At 47.8% G+C, this 26,163-nt stretch overlaps 1 protein-coding gene across 4 annotated transcripts in view; it reads left to right on the plus strand.

Annotated features, from left to right (window-relative positions):
- LOC136965315 (mitogen-activated protein kinase kinase kinase kinase 4-like) overlaps window positions 1-25,349 on the plus strand; it is a 64,778-nt gene extending 39,429 nt beyond the window's left edge. The window contains exons 12-32 of one of the 4 annotated variants that reach the window (XM_067259425.1): window positions 493-703; window positions 2,464-2,625; window positions 2,976-3,062; window positions 3,832-4,248; window positions 6,527-6,676; window positions 8,282-8,551; window positions 9,888-9,994; window positions 10,544-10,713; window positions 11,201-11,298; window positions 12,059-12,237; window positions 12,524-12,641; window positions 13,222-13,593; window positions 15,118-15,235; window positions 15,601-15,768; window positions 16,243-16,386; window positions 18,614-18,748; window positions 19,295-19,395; window positions 19,940-20,089; window positions 20,467-20,626; window positions 21,664-21,803; window positions 22,294-25,349. In XM_067259425.1, coding sequence (XP_067115526.1) covers window positions 493-703; window positions 2,464-2,625; window positions 2,976-3,062; window positions 3,832-4,248; window positions 6,527-6,676; window positions 8,282-8,551; window positions 9,888-9,994; window positions 10,544-10,713; window positions 11,201-11,298; window positions 12,059-12,237; window positions 12,524-12,641; window positions 13,222-13,593; window positions 15,118-15,235; window positions 15,601-15,768; window positions 16,243-16,386; window positions 18,614-18,748; window positions 19,295-19,395; window positions 19,940-20,089; window positions 20,467-20,626; window positions 21,664-21,803; window positions 22,294-22,377 — 3,541 coding nt within the window. In that variant the 3' untranslated portion in view covers window positions 22,378-25,349. Of the gene's footprint in view, window positions 1-492; window positions 704-2,463; window positions 2,626-2,975; window positions 3,063-3,831; window positions 4,249-6,526; window positions 6,677-8,281; window positions 9,105-9,887; window positions 9,995-10,543; window positions 10,714-11,200; window positions 11,299-12,058; window positions 12,238-12,523; window positions 12,642-13,221; window positions 13,594-15,117; window positions 15,236-15,600; window positions 15,769-16,242; window positions 16,387-18,613; window positions 18,749-19,294; window positions 19,396-19,939; window positions 20,090-20,466; window positions 20,627-21,663; window positions 21,804-22,293 lie in introns of those variants that run through there. The other 3 variants (XM_067259433.1, XM_067259440.1, XM_067259448.1) reach the window with 3 other exon arrangements.
- Window positions 25,350-26,163: the final 814 nt, after the last annotated feature.

A 26,163-nucleotide genomic window follows, 5' to 3' on the forward strand; every position in this document is an offset into this window, starting at 1 on the left:
TACGTTGGTTAGCTATGCTAAAGCTAGCATGTCTTTATACCGCAATATTGCTTACATGCTAATAAGGGTTTTTACCACAAACTAACTTACATGCTAACATGGGTCTATACCACAAACTATCTTACATGCTAAGATGGGTCTATACCACAAACTAGCTAACATGGTAATGTAGGTCCTTACCACAAACAAGCTTTCATGAAGCTAAACGCTAACATGCATTTATACCACAACCTAGCTGAGATGCTATTCCACAAATTTGCTCACATGCTAACAAATTAGCTTACATGCTTATATTTCTCAGGCTTGCCACAAATCTGCTACAATGCTAATTTGCCAGCTAGCATGCCAGGCAAACTATGTATCTTTACCACTAACTCTAAACATCTTCCATGCTAACAGCAGATCTGGTCTGCCCCAAACACAAACAAGCAAACCTACCAATAGGCTTGCTACAAGCTAAAGAGTAAGTGCTAGCTCCTGTGCTCCTGACAGCTCCATCGTGAACGTGCCAGGTGAGTCCACCCTACGCCGCGACTTCATCCGCCTGCAGCAGGAGAACAAGGAGCGCTCGGAGGCGCTGCGCCGCCAGCAGCTCCTGCAGGAGCAGCAGCTCAGGGAGCAGGAGGAGTACAAGCGCCAACTGCTGGCCGAGAGGCAGAAGCGCATCGAGCAGCAGAAGGAGCAGAGAAGGAGGCTGGAGGAGGTAGGAGCGTGTGGTCCGGTCTGACTCACACACACAAACACACACACACACACAAACGTACAACAGAGAAAACATTACGCAATGTCGTTTTCTTTCTGTTGTGAGTTTGTGCGTGTACATGTGTGTGTCTAGATGTTTACCCTAAAGTCTGTTTGTTTGTTGTGGCTTGATTATTTTATGTGCATGCTGTTCTGTAGGTAAACTCTCTGTTATTGCCCTGTTCTTCTGTGTGTATTGGCAGTAGCCATTAGTACTGCAGAGTATCATGTGTTCACAGCCCTATCTGCTGCTCTGGGGCCTGTCTGCTCTCTAATTGGTCTCTTATCTCTGAGGAGAACTGGGAGCCCATATAAGGAGGCCAGGACCACAGGCTCAGGCACATTACCTTGCTGAAGTTGGCTGGATGGAGCAGAACAGCACACTCCAGTTCCATTACCCATCTGTATGCAGGGCATTTCTGCAGTGTAGGGTTGTTAGTGTGCGTTAGATACTTTTGTGTGTCTGTGTGCACATAGTTTGAGTTCACATCCCCTCAGCCATGTACAGATATCCTCTCATTACTAGGTATTAAAGCTGGGTTAGGCACATTTTGCGAAGCTAGCTATTTTAGTTGCTGTTTGACATGATTTAAACCAAAATATCCCACCCCCTCCCTTCAAAGCCACTCCCACAAAACTACAGTAACGCACATTGAGTGCAGGGGCAGTAGGCAGAATGCGTGCAGGTAGGTAGGTAGACAGACAGGTAACCCGTCCAATCATTAGTCTCGGAACGGTCTTAATGATTTGTCATGTTTATTACAGTTCTGCAATGCCCACAGGTATCGGATTGATTTCATGTTACCATCAAACCTTTAGATGTATTGGTTGCTATCAAGATATGAAGTTTATTTCGGCAAATATGACAAAAAGTGCTTTTTAAACACATTAGATACCCTGCCTTTAATGACTGTGCTTGCCAACTTCTCAAACGGCACCTGTCTGATCTGCAAAACACAATCGCTGACCTTTCCCAACATAACATTCCCTCCTAAGCATGACAGCCCAGTCATCAATCATACAGGCTTAGGTGAACTTCTCAGGTTAGTTCACCAAGGGCTATTTGGTTGAAATACCACAGTGCATGTGAGCTCCTGTTGGAGATATCACCCCTTTTCTGCTTCAGAGATTATGTAGACAAGATACTGCATGATGCCTCCAGCACTCCAGTACCGAAGCTTCAACTGTACGCCTAAAAGGCCATCGCAGGCTTTAATCTGTCTGATTTGTTCATGTTGCCTCCTCAGATTTAAACTTGGATTAAATAATTTAATCGTGAAACCTCACATGAAATGTTGACACCTCAGTGGTGCTGGAGGGGGGTACACACTGTCCTGCTCATCAGATGGTTTTGTGCACATGTGCAGTTCCAATAATCGAAGCAAGTTCAGTATGTTATCAGGAATTATTAAACCAGCCTGACCAATCATCTTTATTCAGGCAGACAAGATAGCCAGCCAAGCCAAGTCTAGCCTAGCTGAGCATATTTACAACCATGTCAACAAGGTAGCTAGCCTAGCTCAGCTTAGCATGTTTTTCCCTGCCAGTTTTGAGGAGGAGGCGAAGAAGCTGTACCAGTGGTGCAAGAAGCACGTCTTCCAGATAAACTTAAAACGTATACTGGCGGCGAAAAAATAAGTAGCCTAGCCTAGATTAGCAAGTTTGTGATCCTGAGGCCGCTACTGACACCTGCTCTCTGGCACCCCGTGTGGTCGCCCACAGCAACAGCGGCGCGAGCGGGAGATGAGGAGGCAGCAGGAGCGCGAGCAGCGCCGTCGGGAGCACGAGGAGAAGAGGCGCCTGGAGGAGATGGAGCGCCGGCGCAAAGAAGAGGAGGAACGCAGGAGGGCGGAGGATGAGAAGAGGAGGGCTGACCGCGAGCAGGTGAGAGAGGGTTGGATGCCGTTGTGAACCATCTGTACTATGACCCCGCTGAACCATACTGGTCTCTCCACACAGACAGATTCACATTCGGTGTCACTTTAGTGGTCAGTCGGTATCTCTCCTCTTGGAGAGGCTTTGGTTTCAGGATTTTGAAGAGAATTGGCAATTGGTGTGCTCTGTTATCGTGAAGCGATGGCCCAAGTACCCAACTGGAAACTAGAACAAAGAAACAAGTGTTTTTAAAAACATTGTTTGATACCTCTAAACTATGCCTCAGTGACCTGGCCGTCATGGTGCCTCATCCTCTTCCACCCGCTCACCGTTGATTGGTTGTGTATTTTGATTGACAGGAGTACATCCGTCGTCAGCTGGAAGAGGAGCAGAGGCACCTGGAGATCCTGCAGCAGCAGCTTCTCCATGAGCAGGCCATGCTACTGGTGAGGACCTCTCTCTCCGTCCTCCTCTCCGTCCATCCTTAGCTGTCCCCTCAGTCCAGCGCTTTCAAACTGCGTCGGTCAGTTGATGTGTAGTTAGATATGTGTCGAATGGATAGTCTTCTATTAGCTTATCTATGAGACGTGATCTTGGATTTAGTCTACGCCATAATCTAGATCTGTTCCAAGGGAGCAGTCGTTGAGGTTATGGTTTCAGCCATTGTTTGTGCCTAGCTGGGAAAGTTACGATGTTTACAGTCCCCAGGTGATGATGTCACCAGGAAACGTTGTACAGGAAGACATGGGTTTCCCTTGTTGTTCCGTAATGTTGCACATTCTGTTGAGATGGTCTGTACTGAGGGTTCCGGTGACTGTGTTCAAATGACTAAAGGTTTCTGCTCCTTTAGAGGTCAGAGGGCATTAGCTTATGTGAGGATGTGACCAGTCACATCCCTGCCTCCTGGCTTCACAAGCTACTCGTCCTTGTTGTCATTCTTTCTCACACTGTGTCTGTTCTCAGCAACACTAATTTGATTCAATTCCTTGACGTTCAGCTTCTACGATAAAAGCCAGTATTGTTCAGTCTCAGAGTTGAACCTCGGTCGGATTTATCATAATGTTACCCAGATATTCTGCCAGTGTGCCTAATTAGAATGATCAGTAGAATTTCTGTGTCAATTCAAAATATAAAGCACTATGAAAGCACTGCATCTCTGAGAGGTCACATGTCGCATGGTTCCATCTGTTGCGCCGCTGCCCCCACTCCGCCCAGGAGTGCAAATGGCGGGAGCTGGAGGAACAGCGTCAGGCCCAGAAGCTGCAGAGGCAGCTGCAGCTGGAGCAGACCTATCTGCTAGCCCTCCACCAGCCTCCAGAGAAGACCCCAGCTACAAAGCAACACAGTGGGGAGTCCCCTCAAGATCCAGGCCTAGGGTCCACTCGGTGCCCGCAGAACCGAGATGTGGATAGGACCAGGTCCCAACTCGGCCTTGGGTCTGATAAGAGCAAGGCCCCACCGAAAATGACCCCGGAAAGAGCTAGATCTCCGCAGAACCTAGATCCGGAGAAGACTAGGTCTTCACATGTCGTGGACTTGGAGTGGCTGAGGAGCTTGGAGCAGGCCAAAGGTGCCGTGTTGCACACCCATGGACCTCAACGACCTGCCCCAGACTATGAGCCAATCAGAGAGGTGAACCCTCCAGCTTGTTGCTCCGCCTCTTACGGAATGCTGCCTGTTCACTGACTCTGCTGCCGGAGGCGTGGCCTCTGTGGGTGGGTGTGGCTGATGTGGGGCTGTGGGTGGTGGTGGTCTTTCTGCTGTCTAAGACACATTTACACCCTAAATCAGGACTGCTTAACCTTCTCTCTGGAAAGCTGTTATCCGGTAGTTTAGCTCCACCCCTAATCTAGCACACTTGATTCTAATACATAACTGGGTGATAAGTTAAATCAGGTTCTTTTTAACTGTGTAGGCAGCGAGAAAACTGCTGATAGGCATCTCCAAGAGCAGGAATGGGCAGCCCTGCCATTGATAGAGAGACATCTATTCTTCTGGAGAGACATCTACGAGCTAGTGCTAGTTCGACATCATTGGACCTATTCACATAGAACTTTGAGGCTTGCAAGTCTTACCGACCATCATTCATACCATTTACAATCGTCCTTCTTCTGTAATCTGATGCTAATGGATAGTGAAGGTTTTTTTCTGGGTAATGGAGACCTCTGTTGGAAACACACACAGCATCATGGGAACATAAAACTGCCCACTCATAAATTCCCACAATAACATTGTGTTCAAGAACTTAAGCGCTTCATTGTCAGTACCACCTTTCCACCTCAATTCATGTTTAATCCTCTGGATTAAACATGAATTGAAGGTTTTGATTCAATTACACTGAGGACTTTGTAAATGTTTGTCATGGTCTCAGATACTTTGTGACAGCTGCATGACAGCAGTTAGCAACATCTCAATCCCGAGTGTTTATTGGCTAACAACTATTTGTCTGGCGTCTATTTATGATCCTGTTATAAAGGGTTATGTGCTAATGTATAGTCTTAACATAATCACTTTATTGGTTCATATAGTGAATGATTTTATTGATATTTCCTTCTCTTTCTCATTAATGCTGTCACAGTGCAGCTTTGCTCACTCCTGTCCACATCAATCCAGAAGCCAAGCTAAATCATACCAAAGATGGCAGCTATCACCCTCGTCTTACACAAACTCTTCTAAATATCATTTAATAGTGTTGCCAAGTCGTAAAGGCGATGTTGTTTATCCTCAAATACAATTCTTCCAAGGAGAGAGCTTAATGTGGGCTACTGTCCTTGCGAGGGCACCTCTGCTGTTGTAATTAGCCTACTCGTTGTCTCCCATCCTTCACCCCCCCCCCCCCCCCCCCTCAGTGCTAATGACCTCGTCAGATAAAGAGCTGGCTCATTAGGCTACTGCGAGTTCCTGTGTTCCCCAACTGTTGTCCTACTGGGCTCATTATCACCTGGAGGGAGACAGGACAGACCCAGGGAGGGACGGAGGAGAGGAGATGCACTGATGGAGAGAGGGAGAGGAGTCAAATATAGGGAATGAAGGGAGAGAGAGGAGATGGACGGCGGGAGAGAGAGAGGGGGAAGAGATGGCCGTAGGCAGAAGATAAGGAATAGTTATTTGTTTTTTTTACGAGGACTGCGAGCAGTTGGTTCCGACAAAAACAGGCGGTTACATTTCTTCTAGGTGATATAGATCTACGTATGGAAATCCGTTCAACAAGTGCACTTGACTATCACGTCGGTCAAATGACAATGGTTTATAATAAGTAGGAGGGTATTATAAAGTCTGTTATTATACCCTCTCTGTGTCACATGCCTCAGGTGCCATTCTGAGCAGAGATGGTTGTATTGACTGTTTCTGTCAGATCGCCCTGCTTATATCCAGACTGTGGAGACATGGTTGGTGCAGTGTTGGTATAATTGAGACACTCGGGAAAACATTCTCCGCGTTACTTTCTCCAGAAGGGTTTGTTTAGCTTCAAGTATTTTCATTTTAAAAAATTTATTGTGTTCAGTCATAAAAAATAAAAAATCACTCAAGCATTGCTAGCCAATGATGTCCTTTAACGAGTAATTCACCAATGTCTTAAAAATAGGGAGAACGCGTAAACTCACCTCCTGTGTTTGCACAAAACTTCTGAAAATCTGAAGCAACCTACCATTATGTCTTAGTCCTGGAGCTTCTGTAGTTGGGGATCATTGATAATGTGTCTGATTAATTTACACTGCCTGCTGGTGTGTGTGTACTGCTGGACATGCCTCTGCTGTGTGGGTGAAACTAACATGGCAACGATGGGTCTGCTCACCCCATTACTGTCCCCGTGAACCATGACCATGCAAACACACAAAATGAACACGAAACATTAAAAAACGAAGGTCTCTACAAGCCATATGAACCAGTTTGTTTGTGTCGTCTCCAGGCCGACGAGAGGTATCGCAAGAACATCCAGGGTTCCCCACAGGCTGCCCTGCCCAAGCAGCAGCCCCCGGTTCCCCCTCGCTCCTCTGAGTCCTTCTCAAACGGGAACCCCTCTGAGGCTCCAGCCATGCACCGGCCCATGGAGCCACAGGTAACTATAGCGACCAGGACGTCCCTTGCTGCCCATCACTTCGTCCCTTTAGGTTTCCTGCTCAACTTCCTGTTCCTGACAGGCTTCCAGCTGACTTCCAGCGATCTGTGCCTCTTCCACAATGTCATTCTGTCTCTCCTTCTGTCTTTATGCAGGTCATTGTTTTGTTAACTATCTCATCTAAAGTTGTTGATTGCTCCTGCCGCGGTATATATATATATATGGGAGTCAGGTGGCTGAGCGGTGAGGGAGTCGGGCTAGTAATCCGAAGGTTGCCAGTTCGATTCCCGGTCATGCCAACTGACGTTGTGTCCTTGGGCAAGGCACTTCACCCTACTTGCCTCGGGGGAATGTCCCTGTACTTACTGTAAGTCGCTCTGGATAAGAGCGTCTGCTAAATGACTAAATGTATATTCTAGCTGCTGTCCTGCAAAATGTTGATGGAGAAATTGCGACCACAACTCCGCTCCCTTTTAATGACATTTCTTCAAATCCCTCACTAGGTGCCTCCAGGTTGTGTCACAGACTGCCTTTTAGAATGTAAATCCTTGCCCAGCGTTGCCCACACTATGTTGGTGTGTGAGTGTGTTTGGGTGTGTGTGTGTGTAGGTGTGTGTATGACCTGTGCTTGTTGGTTGAGATAGTGGAGGTAACCTTGTGAAGGTAGCTACGTCGTGACTGTGTGGTAACCACACGCATATTCAAGTTTCTCCAGTGACTCAGAGTGTGAATTACTCATCGTTTCAGAGTGTGTGACTAAAGCAAGCATGAGTAATCTCAGTTCAGCACTGAAGACAATACGTTTGGAATATGTCATGGTGATTTAATGAAACTGGTCGGAATTCAGTCGGGATGACGCACTGTGGCTCATTGGCGCATTGTTCACTGATGCCAAAATGTAAAAAAAGAAAGAAGAAAAGATTAGCCAGTTGTGCAAACGGGATGCTTGTTGACATAGACTCCTTACGTTCTATACTAATTTGTATCATTATAAATCTTTCTGGGTTGGCTTAAGGGTATTTGCTGACGGATTTGGTAGGAATTAGAGACAAGTTCAGTGTCAGGCTAAAGTCGTGTTAGGGCATGGTTAGAAACAGCACAGGTGAATTTCTTCCATTTCCCCAGGGAGTCGTTGAATGTGTGCATGTATGTGGTTATGTGAATGGTCTTCATGCATGCTAGCCTGATGTAAACACATGCCTTGTTTTAATGCATTCACATTCACAACACCACAGATGACGAAGGTCTTGGAGCCTCAGACTGGGTGGAGCCAAAATACAATATGGTCTTTACCCCGTGAACCAATGAGAAAGCTCAGAGGTCAACCCCAAAGAGTTTCCATTGGCTACCATATTGACAGCTCCGCCCTCTTTCGAGGCTCCCTGATCCTTCAGTGTCCTGTCACTGCTTGTGTTTGCCGTCTTGTTTTCTCACAGTGTTTGCTCCCTCCATCCCTACCTCCCTCTCTCTCTCTATCTCTCTCTCTCTGTCTCTCTCTCTGTCTGTCTCTCTGTCTGTCCCTCCCTCTTTCCCGCCACCCCTTTATCTCCCTCTCTGTCCTCTGTCCCCCGAATGACCCCCCCATGTGCTCTCTGTCTCCGGAAGGTCCAATGGTCCCAGCGGGCGGCGCTAAAGAGCAACGCCGCCCCTCCCGCCGCCGTGTTGCGCTCGCCGTCCTTCAGCGAGCCCGTCGCTCCTAGCTTTGCACACCTCCACCTCCGCCCCCAGGACTCTCACCATCACCACCGCCTCACACAACCACCGCAGTCATCTTCCCCGTCATCCTCATCGCCCGCACGCACTGACCCGCAGCCACACCCCCAGCCTAGGGCCACGCCGCATGAGCCGGCTCCCTCAGACGAGGCCCCGCCCAGGGTAAGGACAGGCTCCGCCCTGATGTAGCTGCGTAGTAAGGTTACAGCAGAGCTGCCCAACCCTGCTCCTTGAGAGCCACAGTGTCACGCTCCAACCCGCCAATTAAAACACACCTGATTCTAATGATGTTGGTTGACTGGCTGAGTCAGGGGAGTTCTAACTGATTGGAGCCTTGAGGTGGCCTGCAGGACAGCAGTTCTCGAGGGCCAGGGTTGGCCAGCCCTGAACAACGTATAACTGAGTCCGAATAGGTAGATGTCTTTCCATTACCAGCGACTCCCAAACCCTTGCTCCCTCCAGTGATGATCATATACAAACCGGCCAAAGCTGATGTTTCCTTTGAAATATACTTCAGTAATGAAGATCCCTTAATGTATATCTGGGTTAGTATTAAAGGAGTCAGGCGATTAAAGCAACTGGCCTAAAGTTATTTTTCTCTACCCAGTATGTCTCAGAAATGTTGAGGGAGCTCTTAGAAGGTCAGGCAGAGAGCGATGTTGGAATAGAAGATAGAACTATTGAACAACCCACCCGTTGTCCGAGGGGTTTTCAGCAGAATCCCTCAAAAACAAGATTGCAATTTTTTATTTCTTTAGTGTCGTTTTAATCCGCTTGCTTGTTAGTTTTAGAAATGTCTGAAATGGGAGCCTTGAACAGCATTTCATTCATTTATCCTACTATGAAATTTGAATGAAAATCCCTATCCCATCAGTCTATTACTTGACACATTCTGTATACCGACAAGTCTCCATAGTCATTAGTCTCTTGTGAATGGCCATGTAATGGACGTCATTCACCTCGCCTGGCGGTGGTCTTTGTTGGTGCCTACATTCCCGTCATTATGTTGTCCGTGTATGGAGGGACTGCATGTGTTTTTAGCTGCACTGCTACGCTCTTGAATGCTGCCCCAACCATCCCCCAGGACTCACACACACACCACAACACACAGCCTACAGTCAGCGCAGTTACAGGGCAGACACTGCACTTGCATGGACTCTGCAGGCCTGAAACCATGTTCTACACATCTAACTTTGTGTCAGCCATTCAATGGAAAATGAATGACCCTAACCCCATGTCTTTCTGCCACTGTGTGAGAAGTGGTCTGGTGTCATGGTCAGGGGTTGAGAACGTCAATATTGTGTTTTCCCCCCTTTCTGTTATGTGGAACCATCATCACAGCAGCGACACTAAAGTAGTGTGTCAAAGGAACGTCAGGATGTTTGGATGTTGTGGGGACTGCGTTAGGGCTTGCAGGTTTTAGGTTGTGTTCGTATCGCTATCATACACGCACACGCTCCGAGAGAGTGTGTGTATGAGCGCCATGTCTCTGTGGAAGGTTCCGGTGAGGACCACCTCAAGGTCTCCAGTGTTGACGCGTAGAGACTCCCCTCACCAAGGCAACGCCATGCCTAGCAACCAGCCTGGGCAACGGAACGCTAGCAGGTACCTGTACATCTCTGTATCTCACTCACAAACACACACACATTTACACACACGCAAACAACACATTTACAGACGCCCACCCCCTCTCTGTTTCGAACTCTCGTTTTGTTCGCCCGCTTTCTCCTCCATCCCTCCTCTTTCATCTCCGTCTCTCCTTCACCCTCTAGGTGTTCACCAGTGCCCTGAATGTAAAACACTCTGCATCACAAAGCTCTCTCATTCGTTGTCTCTATCTCCCCCCCGCTATCTCTCTCCATCTCTTCTCTCTATGAGTGGGAGTGCTTTATGTAACAGCCCTATCTGTCTAACCCTTCACACCGAGCGCCGTCTCCTAACTATTACTTTGTTTTGCACCTCCCTCTCTCCCCCCTCTTCTCCCCCTCTTCCCTTCCTCACCTGCCACCTCCTCTACCCCTCCTCTCCCCCTACCTCTCCGACCACCACCCACCTCCTCTCCCTCATCCCTCCCATTTTCCTCTCCCCTTCCCTACCATGCCCCCTCTTCCCTCCCCTCCCTCTCTCCCTCCGTCCTCCCCCCCCCCCCCCCAGTGCTGCAGAGCCCCGTCTGCTGTGGGAGAGGGTGGAGAAGCTGACCCCACGGGCCGGGCCGGGCAGCACCAGCACCAGCGGTAGTGGGGGCTCCAGTTCCTCCAGCTCCAGCGCCTCCAGCTCCCAGCCTGGCTCTCACACAGGCTCAGGAGAGAGGTTCAGGGCCCGCTGTGAGTCTCCAGAGCACTCACCCCAACGCAAGCCCTGCCGAGAGCGTCGCACACGTAGACACAGGCTCCACAGATGATCCACACACTTGCACTGAGCACTGGATGACTGATCAAGCCCAAATGTATACACAAATACATACACTCACAGCACACACAACCCGCTGTTTGAAAAACTACGTTCACAGCGAGCCTAGTCTCTCTACTGAGCTGGCATAGCGGTAGTTATTCTCACCTCATATATTTACCGCCCATACATTCACACCTAACTCTCTTCCCATAACAAGACAGGTTTACAGGAGCCTATATTTAACAGTGTCACATCCCACATACTGACTACATATCAGTACAGGAGGGCTTTGTGCTTGCTCCTATCCAGGCTACCACCAGCTAGTTATCAACACCTGACATGTTTCCTGCTAGGCTCTAGCCTGGCTAACAGCAGCTGGTTCTATGGCTCTAAATGTTGTACCCTGTCATCCCCTCTCAGCTTCCTCAAAGTCAGAGGGCTCGGCCCTCCAGCGCCCAGAGCATGCTGGGAAAAAGCCAGAGGAGAGGAAGGACTTGGTCAGGCCTAACCGACCGGCGGTGAGAGTTTGGCGCGTGTCATCCCCGTGACCTAGCTAGTGCGCTAGCTAGCATAGCACAGTAGCACACTAAGTCCTGTAGTAAAGTGCACTTGCCAATGCTCTCTACAAAATGGGTTTCATGGGGTTCGTTTTTTGACTCTTATCTTTATCTTCTCTGGGTGTGTGTGTGTGTGTGTGTGTGTGTGTATGTGTGGATTGACGCCATGGGGTGATGTCATGTGACCCTCTCATGTGAACCCCTATAGGGAGATGTGGTAAGCCTGTGTGCAGTGACGTGTTTCTATCCACGGATCTCATTGGCTGAAGGGTTTCTGTACTAATGGCTTGCTCTCTCTTGATTGGCCAGCGTGGCCATCTTCTACTCACGCTTTTCTCTAACCCTAATGTTTCACTTCTTCATATTTCTAAAGTCTCTTTAATGGTTTTCCTGTCACACATTCATAATGTCAGCTTCTATCCTTCTCTGTTACTCAGTAGCATTAACCTGGCTCTTCACTGCAGCTCTGGGCACTCTGGCAGCGATGTGCCACACCCATCATCCCTTCTCTCTCTCCTCATCTATTGGCTTTGCTACTCACTGGCCGGCTTCTCATTGGCTGGTGCACCTGTGTGACCTCACTTCCTTCCTAGCAGCTACCTGCTTCCTGTATTCTGCATTTCTCCCCTCGCAAGTGGCTCGACTGCAAGTCCAATCTTGGGAAAGAATGGCTGACATTTTTGACACTGAGTTTGACCCCTGACCTTTGACCCCCCTCCAGGACCTGACAGCCCTGGCCAAGGAGCTGCGTGCAGTGGAGGATGTGCGTCCCCCCCACAAGGTGACAGACTACTCCTCCTCCAGCGAGGAGTCTGGGACTACCGATGAAGACGATGATGAAGAGGTGGACCAGGAGGGAGGGGAGGAGTCCACCTCTGGGCCGGAGGACTCCCGTGCTGTGTACGTAGGAACTGACCTATAACCTTTCTCTAACCTCTGACCCTCACACCCTCAGTGAACCTCAGATAATCCTGCACAGGTTTTAGTATATCAATTTACTTCATACAAGGTTTGATTAGATAGATCTACCGTATATAATAACGGTATATATGTACTGGAAAGAATACTCCTAAATAAGTACTAACACATACAACATATCCACAATGTTTTTTTTCCATCATGTAAATAAAATTAGATTCTCCTCTCTCACTCTCTCCACCTCTCTCGTGTCTCCATCTTCCCCCAGCTCCTCCAGGCTGAGTAATGGAGAGACAGAGTCAGTGAAGACCATGATCGTTCACGACGAGGGGGAGAGCGACGCCTCCAGCAAGCCCTGCAAAGACGGCACACTGATCGTCCGACAGGTAACCATGACAACCAAGGGAAGAGGGGTGGTCGGGCAAGTCCGGTATCGGAGTCGACATCCACATTTCCTCAATCACTGCATCATGAGTCTCTCATTCACTCCCTCTTGTTTTGCCACTGTGTTTGTTTGGTATCGTGTTGGTCTTGTTTGGTTGTTTCTTTGTTTTGAATTTGTGTTGCTGGTGAAGGTGGATCCAGATCTAGGTCAGATAGGAGAGGGTGACAGAAAGGAAGTCATAAAATCGAGTAGCCTCAGACAGGAAGTTAGTAAATCAAAATAGATCCACTATCAATATCCTATATCAACGATAAAGAAATGTTTTGACAGAATCATGTTATATAATGGATCCAATCCTACAGTTTGAATCAAGTAAAACATTCAAATAATTCTTAACACAATAGACCCTACGAAGACGGTTTAGTAGTGTGTTTTCCACATTAGCCGTGTATTACTAGTCAGGTTAAGTTAAAGAGACAGATCTCGATTCCAGTTGCTAGCTTCCCTCCAGGCGTTGGCCTCTCTAATCAGCCTCTGAGTGCACCTCCAGACCCACAGTGTGCTGCTCTTCTTACTTCCAGAGTGCAGGTGACAACAAAAAGCACCAGGTCCCCATCCCTGGCCCCATCCACAGCAGCCCTGGGGCCCCAGGGGGCCCCCCCAACCCTGGCTTTGTCCCCAGCCTGGGGCTAGTGAACCACCACACCCCTGGTGCCCCCCACCACCACCACCACCACCACCCCCCCACCGGCCCCCACTCCCACCACCACACCCCGGAACGGAACGGCTTTGCCGGTCGCATCCACCTGCTACCGGACCTGATCCAGCAGAGCCATCACCCCTCCCCCTCCCCGTCATCCTCCGCCTCCACCTCCCCCTCCTGCTCCAGCCTGGCCAGCCCCTCCTCCATGTCCCCCCAGAGCCCCCTGGACAAGCTCACCCTGCTCATGGAGGTACGTCCCACCCCCTCGCCCCTACGTCCCACGCCCTCACACACACACACACACACACACACACACTCTCTGAACCAGACACTCTGAAGCAGACACTAACCCTCAAACCTAAGGCTGAGGGCAGCATGGGCATCTTTGCCCCACATCTCTTGAAACACTGAACTACGGTCAGCTTTTGGCTCAACCATGAAAGAAAGAGTCCACTCAAATGTCGGTAAGCTGTATTGGCAGGTTGATATTAACAGTGGTGTGGTCCATATGTCTGTAGTTGACACATCCTTGTCTCAATAAACAAATCATTTGAGTGAACTGTTCCTTTAATGGTGACATTAGGCTTTGAAATGAAGTTGTGACTGAGAAGGCTAGCTTCCTGTTCAGCCCTGGGACTGGGTGTTGGTAACAGTGCCCTCTGCTGTGTCCCCCAGGGACAGCCTCTCTCGCTTTCCCTCCGCTGTCTCTGGCTGCTGTCCCCCCTCTCTCTTTGTTCTACTACCAGGCCTGTCCCCCCTCTCTCTTTGTTCTACTACCAGGCCTGTCCCCCCTCTCTCTTTGTTCTACTACCAGGCCTGCCCCCCCCTCTCTCTGTGCTCTACTACCAGGCCTGCCCCCCCTCTCTCTGTGCTCTACTACCAGGCCTGTCCCCCCTCTCTCTGTGCTCTACTACCAGGCCTGTCCCCCCTCTCTCTCTGCTCTACTACCAGGCCTGTCCCCCCTCTCTCTGTGCTCTACTACCAGACCTGTCACGATGGTCATGCCAGTAAAGGCTATTTGTTTGATTGTTTTGGCGTCAACTTTATTTTTGAAAGGGTTTCTCACCGGTGCCAATTTTTCTCTCAGACTGATTAGATCTGTTAAGATTCAAAGCTGCTGTTACAAAGAGAAGATTTATGTAGTAAAGTTTATTTAGAAAATACTGTTTTGCCAAACTCTAGAGGTGTGTTTGTGTCGGCCCAGGTGAATGTAACTGGTCATGTTGACCTTTGAGACCCAGCCTTACCTCCCCCCACACCTACCCCCCATCCAGACTGCAAATGTCTAACATACTCTTTCGCCGTTGTTGCGCTCCGCCATCGTATGACTTAGAGACACGCCCCCTGGAAACCAGCTCATAAAAGATGTGCTTAGGATCATAGTGGAGTAAGTTTGAAGAGTCGGCAAATATTTTTTTACCAGGAAAGTACATTACTTGTGATTAATTTTTTCCGCATTTTCCGGAAACCTTCCATCCCTCCCGCCCCACAAATCTTGTTTTGCCTGTTTGACTCTCCTCCATCATTTATTTTTGCATATTTCCTTGTATTCGTATATATTTTTCCCTTCGTCGAAATGCCGTTTTGTCTGCATGCCTTACATTTCTACCTCAGTTCCTTCCTGTGTTTGACATGCACATTGAATGTTGGTATCTGTAGTTTCTTAGTGGATTTTGTAGTCAAGGTTTAAAAGTTCCCTCGGTACCATTACAGAACGGTACTGAATGTTTGGTTGTCTCCTTCCAACATGGGTTCTGTCTACCTGCCGTTGCAGAGCCAGTCGGCCAGCAACACCATGCAGAAACACAAGTCGTCCTCTTCCTTCACCCCCTTCATCGACCCTCGCCTCCTGCAGGTGTCTCCCTCCACCGGCAGCGCCCTCAACAACGTGGGTAAGTCCCTCCCCCCACACAGACGTCCCCGTGGAGGACCCGTCGTCCTCCACAACCCAAGTACTACTGTCAGAGCTCCACGGTAACGACAGACAGGGAGAGGAAAGAGAGGGAGAGAAAGAACATGTTGTTGAAAACAGTCAGGAAAGAGAGCTTACAGAGGATGCGGTAAGAGACACTAGTAAAGAGACAAGTAGAGAGACTAGTAGAGAGATACAGTGAGAGAGGGATGAGGGATGTAATGTCGCCGAAAAGAAAGGAAACAATCAAAGCAAAGTCAGTCAAACGAGTTGGCTTGATGTGGAGTTCCAGTGTCGACCTGACCTGATGTCACCCCTCACCTGTGGCCTTTGCCCCCCCCACAGGCTACGGGAACGACGCTCGGCTGGCGGAGGCTCTGAGGGCGGACGCATCTCGTAAGGGCTCCGTGGTCAACGTGAACCCGGTCAACACGCGCCCTCAGAGCGACACGCCCGAGATCCGCAAGTACAAGAAGAGGTTTAACTCTGAGATCCTGTGTGCCGCTCTCTGGGGTGAGGGAGTCTGACGTCTACAGCTTATAATTGCTTTTTTTATTTATTAATCATCCAATTCAATTCAGTCATGTTTGGAATGTTGTTTAGGGTTAGCTTGTATATGTTTGACATTTTATAGTTATTTTCTCCTTTTATAATTACAGAAGCTCCCTATTGTCTACCTCTATACCATAGTTGTCGTGTATCATCCTGTTATGCCAGTTGTGGCCAGTGTGTGGCAGTGAGGGACTGTAATATCTGGTGTAGTACGTTACTCGAATATAGAGACAGAAAAATCAAAGAGAGGTAGAGAATAAACCATTAACAGATGAAGATAATAATGTTATGAATAGAAAACAACACAGTGTTTGAGATGCTGTTGCAGGCAGCCATTGTCCGCATGATCTCATTAAGCTCCAGTGTGTGTTGTCGATCTGGTTCTCTCTGAATGTTGGCTTGACCGTGGGGTGACCGTGACTGTGTGTCCCCCAGGAGTGAACCTGCTAGTGGGGACGGAGAGCGGTCTGATGCTGCTGGACCGTAGTGGTCAGGGGAAGGTCTACCCTCTCATCAGTCGACGACGCTTCCAGCAGATGGACGTCCTGGAGGGCCTGAACGTCCTGGTCACCATCTCAGGTATGCACACACCTGCTGGAACACACTCACATCTGTCGTTACACACAGTAGCATTTTTTGGCACGGGCGAACCGGGCAGCCGCCTGGGGCGGCATGAAGAGAGGGGCGGCAATTTCACACACACACCTGCAGGTACACACACACACACACCTGTACACACACACACACACCTGCAGGAACACATACACCTGTACACACACACCTGCAGGAACTCACACCCACCTGTATACACACACTCACGTGTGAGAACACACACACCTGCAGGAACCCACACACACCTGCAGGAACCCACACACCTGCAGGAACCCACACACACCTGTACACACACACCTCATGGGAGACACTCACATCTGTCGGTACACACACACCTGTGAGAACACACACACACACCTGCTGGAACACACTCACATCTGTCGACACACACCTGCAGTAACCCACACACACCTGCAGGAACGTACACACATCTGTCCTTACATACACACACCTGCAGGAACCCACACACACCTGTACACACACACACACCTGCTGGAACACACTCACATCTGTCGACACACACCTGCAGTAACCCACACACACCTGCAGGAACGTACACACATCTGCCCTTACACAGACACACCTGCAGGAACATACACACACCTGTCTGTACACACAAACACATACATGCTCACAAGCACACACACAAACACACATGTATCTGTCGGTGCACACACAAGCACACCTACACACCAGTGGGAACACACACACACAAACATGCTCACCCACACATGTGCGTGCAGACACACATCTGTTGGGAAATACATGCTCACACAAACATGCTCACACACACACATGCTTGCACACACACACACACATGCTTGCACACACACACACACACACATGCTCACACCCTCACAAGACACACACCTTCCTGCGTGCCTTCACACCCCTCGGACCCCCTCCCCACCACGATGGCTAGCATCACTCAGTGTTGTCACAGATTTCACAACCGTCATTTGAACACAGAGGAAGTTGGGCAAGGAAGGTCATGTGTGTGTAAAACACGCTTGGTTACACACAGCAAAGCTTTCCATGATGGAAGCACAGTTGGACTTATAATGTTGTAACGTGATCTAAGATCAGTGGCTGAAACTGAGAACCAGAGAACAACAGAACTGGCAGGCTAAATATAACCCCTTGATATCAAAAGTAGGCGATATAGACAATAATTATATATATATGATGCATACATATTATTGTTTATTGAATTTTCTGCATTATTACAGGTTTTTAAAGATGTTTGTCAACTGTTTGCTGTTACAATAAAAACGTCAATACTAATTAACCCACAATTAAAAATAACCTAAATTTTAAAAGATACAGTCTTATAACATACAAATTACTAATCTAACCATAAAAATAAAAAAACATATTACAAAGGTAATTTCTAAAATCCACAATCATTCAGAAGTCTGCACATAGGGAATGGGTGATCTCCGATATCTCTGTTCGACATCTTGTCCGTTTATTTGAGTTCCTTGTCTGGCAACCTGTAAGCTTCCTTCTAAAGGGGTCTCGAAACTAGACGTGAATAGCGTTCTGGCAAACTCAAGACTCGGTTGAATTCTTCTCTCTGCTAGAGTGCACAGTCCAAGGAGACAAAGAGCATCTGAATGCCCTAGATACTTCTGACCAATTATCCTTTTACAGAGCCTTTTTTCTGCACTCTTTTCAACCTTAAAGTGCAGATATTAATAATATAGGGATATACAATGTAATCACGTGCCAAAACAAACAGGATCTCTGTCCGTTAATATGACCTACATTCAGAAGCCTAAACTACCACTATGTTGCAACTAGTTGTAAAAAGCTCCAAGGTCCATGTTTTTATCAGCATATGAACAGACGTTAGATATCATGTCTCTCTGTAGAATTTCATGGTTTCTTCTTTCCTTGGTATTATTCTGTGTAAGAGTTGTATTGAGGTGACAACTTATGACATCATAGTCTATCTCAATTTTGGGTCAGGGTGTTGATGTAACAGCGCAATATGTTAAGAAACCCCAGAAGTGCTTGTTAGTGATACACAATGTAATGACTGTGTTTACACAGTCACGGTATCTCTATGATGACCCCTCCATGATTGACAAACCAAACTTCCTCATGTTGCAATACTATAGTAAGTGAGGCATGCGTCAGGGCTGCTCTTGGACAGCGCCACAACATGTTCATCATGCTGACCTTCCTCCAGGCAAGAAGAACAAGCTACGTGTGTACTACCTGTCCTGGCTGAGGAACAAGATCCTCCACAACGACCCGGAGGTGGAGAAGAAGCAGGGCTGGACCACCGTGGGGGACCTGGAAGGGTGTGTGCACTACAACGTTGGTACGTTCCTCTCTCTCCATAGAGGAAGTGTCTCCCAGGTTTGATGGCCAGAGTACTGGTCATGGAGTTCAGCAGGAAATGGAATATCCAACACACGTTGTCACAGGATTCATGAAATATGTGACCGAGTAAAATTAGAAACACTGAGAAGTGCAGTATGTGGAAGTCAAGCGCCAAATAGAAACAATGTGGGAGCGACAGAAATGCCCTCCATTTGGTCATGAAAACTTCAGCAACATCCTAAAGTTCACTCTCTCACGCTCAGTCACCTTGGTTACTGTAATGCCTCAGGTTTGGAATATCCCCCAACCAGTCAAAACTGTCTGACAGGAAATCCACTTCCTGCCCCAATGCTTAACCGGTAGATGGTGGTGAATTGGGGATAGTCCTCACCTCACTTTAATGTGTGATCATTTCCAAACTTTGCTGGAATGTACTTTGAGTTGTTTTCTAACAGAGTGATTTCAGAGTACAGAGTGAAAGGTGTGTCTGATAGGATATTATACATTGACGTCATCCTCACAAGTCTCTGATTGTGTTTCCCAGTGAAATATGAAAGGATCAAGTTCTTGGTCCTGGCTCTGAAGAACTCTGTGGAGGTCTACGCCTGGGCTCCCAAACCGTACCACAAGTTCATGGCCTTCAAGGTGAGTCCGACTTGGTGCATGATTTGACGTTACGTAATGATGCTACATGACGGACTTATTCCTTAATGAGTTCAGTGTGTAGATGAGGTGTTAGTTCTACTGTGCTCCGGCCCTAACTCGTACGATGAGTCAACTCACTAATACTGTACCTTCCACAATGACTCCTACACTGTTCAACCATTATGACTCTGAACCTTTACCTTTGTACATTTAACATTGTATTCACATAGCGGTGAAGTGAGGTTTTATCGAAAGCAACATACAAATAGTGCACAAGTACATAGTAGAGTATACTAATATACATTTAAATTTTTAGTCATTTAGCAGCATTTAGTCATTTAGCAGACACTCTTATCCAGAGCGACTTACAGTAAGTACAGGGACATTCCCCCTATGCTCCCCCAGGATACACTAAGGATGTAGTTATATTGTCCTTTCACACACGTAAAAAAGGTGTAATACCACAGCATGTCTCAAAGTGAGTTTTAAGCTTACTGTATGTCCAAGTGGATTTCAAATCACCTCTGACCTTTGCCCCCTGCAGTCATTCGGTGACCTGGTGCACAAGCCCCTGCTGGTGGACCTGACGGTGGAGGAAGGTCAGAGGTTGAAGGTCATCTATGGCTCGGTCTCGGGCTTCCATGCTGTGGACGTGGACTCTGGAGCTGTCTATGACATCTACCTGCCCACACATGTATGTTACACTGATGCAACTGGCCTACCTTAATTTACCTACCCTAATCCTAACCCCAAACCTACCTTAACCCTAACCTAGCCCTAACCCTACCCTATCCTTATCTACATTACCCTACCCTGACACTACTTTACCCTACCCCACCCTATCTTACCCGGAGACACTACTTTACCCTTCCCTACCTTATCCTACCCTAACCCTCAACCTCACCCTACCTTAACCCTAGCCCTAGCTGGCCACACATATCACCCTACAGTTCCACCCTATCCTACCCAGCCACACACATCCCACACATACCATACCATCCTGCACACCCCACATCACCCTGCTGCCCCTTGCTGTCAGATCCAGTTCCACTGACCCTGCTCTCCCCTCAGATCCAGAACAGCATCCAGTCCCACGCCATCATCATCCTGCCCAACACGGACGGCATCGAGCTGCTGGTGTGCTACGAGGACGAGGGCGTCTACGTCAACACGTACGGGCGCATCACCAAGGACGTGGTGCTGCAGTGGGGCGAGATGCCCACCTCCGTGGGTAAGGCCCGCTCGGGATCTCACACACACACATGCATGCACACAGACACTCCTACACACACACACACACACACACACACATCCACACACACCCTTAGACGAACACGTAGAGCACACACACTCACCCCCTCCACACACAAACAAACACGCATGCAAACTCATACACTTAGTGCTTTACTTATTCTCCTGCTTCTCTCTTCCTTCCTTCCTTCCCACCAACTTATACTCTCTCTCTCCTCTATCCCCCTCTCTCTACTTCCTCTATCCCTCTGTCTCTCTCTCTTCTCTATCCCTCTGTCTCTCTCTCTCTCCTCTATCCCTCTCTCTCTCTATCCTCTATCCCTCTCTCTCTCTACCCTCTATCCCCCTCCTCTATCCCTCTCTCTCCTCTATCCCTCTCTCTCCTCTATCCCTCTATCCCTCTCTCTCCTCTATCCCTCTCTCTCCTTCCTCTACCCTTCTCTCTCTTCTCTATCCCTCTCTCTCTCTCCTCTATCCCCCTCTCTCTCCTTCCTCTATCCCTCTGTCTCTCTCTCTCTCCTTTATCCCTCTCTCTCCTCTATCCCTCTCTCTATTCTCTATCCCTGTCCTCTATCCCTCTCTCTCCTCTATCCCTCTCTCCTCTATCCCTCTCTCTCCTCTATCCCCCTCTCTCTCCTCTATCCCCCTCTCTCTCTTCTCTATCCCCCTCTCTCTCCTCTATCCCTCTGTCTCTCTCTCTTCTCTATCCCTTTGTCTCTCTCTCTCCTCTATCCCTCTCTCTCTCCTCTCTCTCTCTATCCTCTATCCCTCTCTCTCTCTACCCTCTATCCCCCTCCTCTATCCCTCTCTCTCTCCTCTATCCCTTTCTCTCTCCTCTATCCCTCTCCTCTATCCCTCTCCCTCCTCTATCCTTCTCTCTCTATCCCTCTCTCTCTCCTCTCTCTCTCTCTATCCTCTATCCCTCTCTCTCTCTACCCTCTATCCCCTTCCTCTATCCCTCTCCCTCCTCTATCCCTCTCTCTCCTCTATCCCTCTCTCTCTCCTCTCCCTCTCCAGCCTACATTCGCTCTAACCAGATCATGGGCTGGGGCGAGAAGGCCATAGAGATCCGCTCTGTGGAGACAGGTCACCTGGACGGGGTGTTCATGCATAAGAGGGCCCAGAGACTGAAGTTCCTGTGTGAGAGGAACGACAAGGTGAGGCTTCCTCAGACACAACACACACACACACACACACACACACACACACACTGAGACACATGCTTTTAGACAGGAAGCAATTCATGAATGGTTATGAAACCCCCACGCGTCCAGGCTTGTTGAGGTTGTGCATGGTCAGTTGATGGTCTTATGTTGAAGGGCTTTTCCCTCTGACTAAAACATCCTGACACTTCTGCCAGGTCTGACCTCCCCCTGATGCACTGATGGTCACAATCAAGTCATTGCCTCTAAAATACACCATTTACTCTTTTTCTATTTTTTAAATGAATGTATATTGCCATTGTTAATACCTGAGGTTGCTTTAGATTGCAATTTTGCAAAGTCTATGCTTTATCTGTTTATTCAATAATTGTCTCTGTGTGTGCGCTTGTGTGTGTGTACGTCTGTGTTTGTGTGTGTATGTATGTGTTTATGTGTGTGTTTGTATGTATGTGTTTATGTGTGTGTATGTGTTCCCTCCCCTCAGGTGTTCTTTGCCTCTGTGCGGTCTGGGGGATCGAGCCAGGTGTACTTTATGACCCTGGGGCGCACCAACCTGCTCAGCTGGTAGAGGCCACGCCCCCTCACCACACTGGAACCACCCACACCGCCTTTTTAACTTTCAGCCAACGGACAACAGCCAACCACCTCTGACTTCACCCTACCAGCCTCTTGCGGGCTTGAAACTGGATATGAGAATTGTACAAAAAAATCTGATAGAGAGAGAGAGAGAGAGAGAGAGAGAGAGAGAGAGAGAGAGAGAGAGAGAGAGAGAGCGAGAAAGAGAAATGTGAAAAAAGGGGTGTGGTTTCCCCCGTTATTAATATGATGTTTTGGTGCTTATGGGATCGTGGGCACGACAGGTTATTTGGGGTCATTGCCATGGTGACTGCATCGTGACCCTTTGCGTTGTCCTTTGCTCCTCAGCCCTGTGTCGGGGCTGCAGCTCTTCTCCCTGCTACCGCTCTCTGTGTCTCTGCATCTTTCAGGAGGCCCGCCCCCTGCCACGCCCACTTCACCTTCCGGGGAGGGACAAGGGGCTGGGCCTACAGTGTTAATGCTACAGTATGTAAATGTTTTATTCTGTTTGGTCCAATCGCTGCTGACAGCAGGCTGAGTTTGAGGCTGTCAGTCAGGAAGGAGGCGGAGGAAGCAAGGGAAGCAATGGCTAGGCTTGGCGCTGTCATGACGACGGCGGGTAGGAGTCTAGGTAGCGTTACCGTAAGTTCGGTAGTATACGAGGGGACCCAACGGAAGTGTGTGTTAATGAGATTAGGACAAGTGGGATCAAGAGGACAGCTTTTTAACCAGACGGACTTCAGAATAGTATTTTTTGAATTATTATTCCCTATGATAAGTGTAACTATGTGGAGTTAAACATGTATTTTACCTTGTTTTGAAAAATTACGCATACACATAAAGTAGTCACAGTTTGCTTGCTTTTACGCCCATCCCACTGAAACAGATGTTTTTGAGGAGGAAGGAGGTTGAGTTGGGTTTCATCCAAACAATGGTTTCTATGTATAATAAAAAGTTCATTCAATCTCATTGGTAGTGACAGTGGTCATGTTTGTCAGTCCATTTGTCAGACATGACACCTCAGCCAAGCCGGACCCCATCAGCGGTGCCCTGGACTGAGGCGTTAGCACAGCTGTGAATAGATGGATATAAGTAAACGTGTTGGAGGAGACGGGGAGGGGATGGTGTGTGTGGATGTGGATGTACATAGACCTACAGGCAGGAGAGTCGAAGATGTGGTTGTTTGTAGCAGGAAGGTAACACATGGTCAGCAACATTCAGTAGTTCAACAGATAGGTGGTGATGTTTGTTTTTTTGTTGAGATTTTAACAATTTATTTTCATTGTACGTTTTAATGAATGCAACGCACTAAGTGTCAGGAATGTAGAATGACATAAATTGTTTGGTGGTCTAAGGCATGAGGCATTTTTGTTACTTGGTTCCTTGTCACAGGTGATCTATTTTGATGTTCAATTTCAAGTATTTGGAAAACTCTGCTTCTTTTTATGTTGTTTAGAAAAGATTCTGCCCTTGTGGCTCTCCCATTGTAAACTGTACTTTGGGAGCGTTCACCAGAGTGGGAAGCAGCTTTGAGACGTTTCTAAGCCTGCGGTTCTGTAAGGTCTTCTCACAGCAGCCTATGAAGCTCTTCACAGGACCCGGGCCTAGACCTCGCCTAACCTTAGACCTAGTTTTAACACAAGGTTAAGGTTTAATAACCAGTATATGAGCTCCTTCTGCTCCTTCTGCAGTACAGCGCATAAGTGGAAGGTTCTAACAATCGAAGAGATACATGCTGAGTTCAATGAGGACTGCTGGGCCTGTGGCATCGTTACAGTGCTCTGGCGTAGAGTTGTTTTGTTCACCGTGTGGTAGTCTGTATATGTTAAGACTATTAACGAAACTGTCCCAGCACCCCTGCGTGTCCCTGACCCTGTCTACAGTACGCCAACTGACTCTTTTCCTGACAGTTTTTCCTACATTTCCCAGGAAGCACTGTGACTGTGTTTCCATGGTGATGGGTTATACCAATGTCCCTCTCAGGGGGAGGGGCTGGTAAGTGATGAGACATTATCTGAACACAGTGGTGGACCTTCACTGACCAGAAATGGGTGTTTCTAGAAGCATACTAGGAATCAGTGTATAGAGTATGTAAAGCTGTTTGTCAACTTTTAGTTTTTGTTATCAATGGCTAAGCAGTCAGAGTGGTGGACCCTATGCTGTTCTGTCTGAGCTCGTTGTGCTAGTCTCCAGAGATAATCCACTCTGTCATTGTCATTGAATCAAGACCTTTAGGCGTGGAATATATAACTTTATTCACAAATTGTGGCTATTGATATTCTTATTAACTGACAAAACCGTTAAAAAAGCAGTTGCTTGTTGACAGAAAGTTGAAGATGTGACAAGATGGCAACATTATTTAAAGTGTAAACATGATTAGAAACCACTACATCAAAATACATTTTTAAGATCTCACTTGAAGCTTTGTGTATTCTTAAGTTTTAGACTTAGTTGAGAAGCTTAACGAGAGTTTTCAGTTGTTTCTGTAAGATTACTTACTTGTAATTACGCGACTGCAGTGGTTTTAATCTAATGATCACCTTATGTGGATGTTATGTTTACAGAGGCAATGTTCTGATACACTAATGTGCATCATGATATTTATGTTTTACTCAAAAAGCTTATTTTTGTTCAATTTTTTTTCCTGCATTTTGTTTTTGTTTGCCTGTTTTGTATAAAACATCCTAGTTTCATTCAAATAACAAACTCACAAGGATTAAGAAGACACAATTCCGATGACGTCAGAGTGTTGTCACAGTGTCGTGGCAGCATTGTGAGGCTGTTACCTACAGCGTTGATTGCAGGTGTTATCTCTCCAGTGTTTCTGCTACTCTAGCACATGTCCTCTCCGTGTATGACAGGAAGTCCCTATGTGTATGACAGGAAGTCGCTATGTGTATGACAGGAGGTCCTGCATTTTCCTGAAGGTCTTTTTTCTTTGAATAAACTCTAAAGTAATTTAAACCTCCCCGCTTTGTCTCTTCTCTTGCAACACTCTTGTGGTGTGTCAGCACTCTTGACAGGGAGTCAGTTGGCTGAGCGGTGAGGGAGTCGGGCTAGTAATCCAAAGGTTGCCAGTTCGATTCCCGGTCATGCCAACTGACGTTGTGTCCTTGGGCAAGGCACTTCACCCTACTTGCCTCGGGGGAATGTCCCTGTACCTACTGTAAGTTGCTCTGGATAAGAGCGTCTGCTAAATGACTAAATGTAAATGTGTCCTTTCAAAGGGTTCTCCGTCATCGCTCTTCTGCACCCAGAGAGAGGAGGCTGCCACAGATGGATGGATAGAGAGAGGGAAGGATGCGTGGACTGTGGTATAGAGTTATTGATCATAGCATTGCCTTCCACACGGCCCACTAAGTGGCAGTCCCATATCAGCTTTGTGCCAACATGGATTCACCTGAGCACACAAAAGCACATGCCACACAGTCAAAATCTGCATATGAAGAATTCTTAATCAACTTTATGGAAGAGCGTCAGAGTTCCTCAAAGTCTCAGTATTAAATTCAGATGTTGACGGTAAAACTGATGACTGTGCTTCTGAGTTGTCAATCAGCCGAGTTAGCTGTCTGGTGACTCACTTGCTGGTGAGGAATTTTACATCATGCATGTCTGTCTTTCTGTTCAAAGTTTTGCAGTTCCCCATTCCTTGGTGTAGATGTGTGTAACACCTTCCGGTTTGGTCTAATTGTTCTTGGCAGCCTGTGTACAAGTAGGCCTCGTACACAGCCACCACCTCATCAACCCTGGCGCACACAGCCTATGGGGACTACAGCAG

The sequence above is a fragment of the Osmerus mordax genome, chromosome 2 (assembly GCF_038355195.1).
Source record: "Osmerus mordax isolate fOsmMor3 chromosome 2, fOsmMor3.pri, whole genome shotgun sequence".
Lineage (NCBI taxonomy): Eukaryota > Metazoa > Chordata > Actinopteri > Osmeriformes > Osmeridae > Osmerus > Osmerus mordax.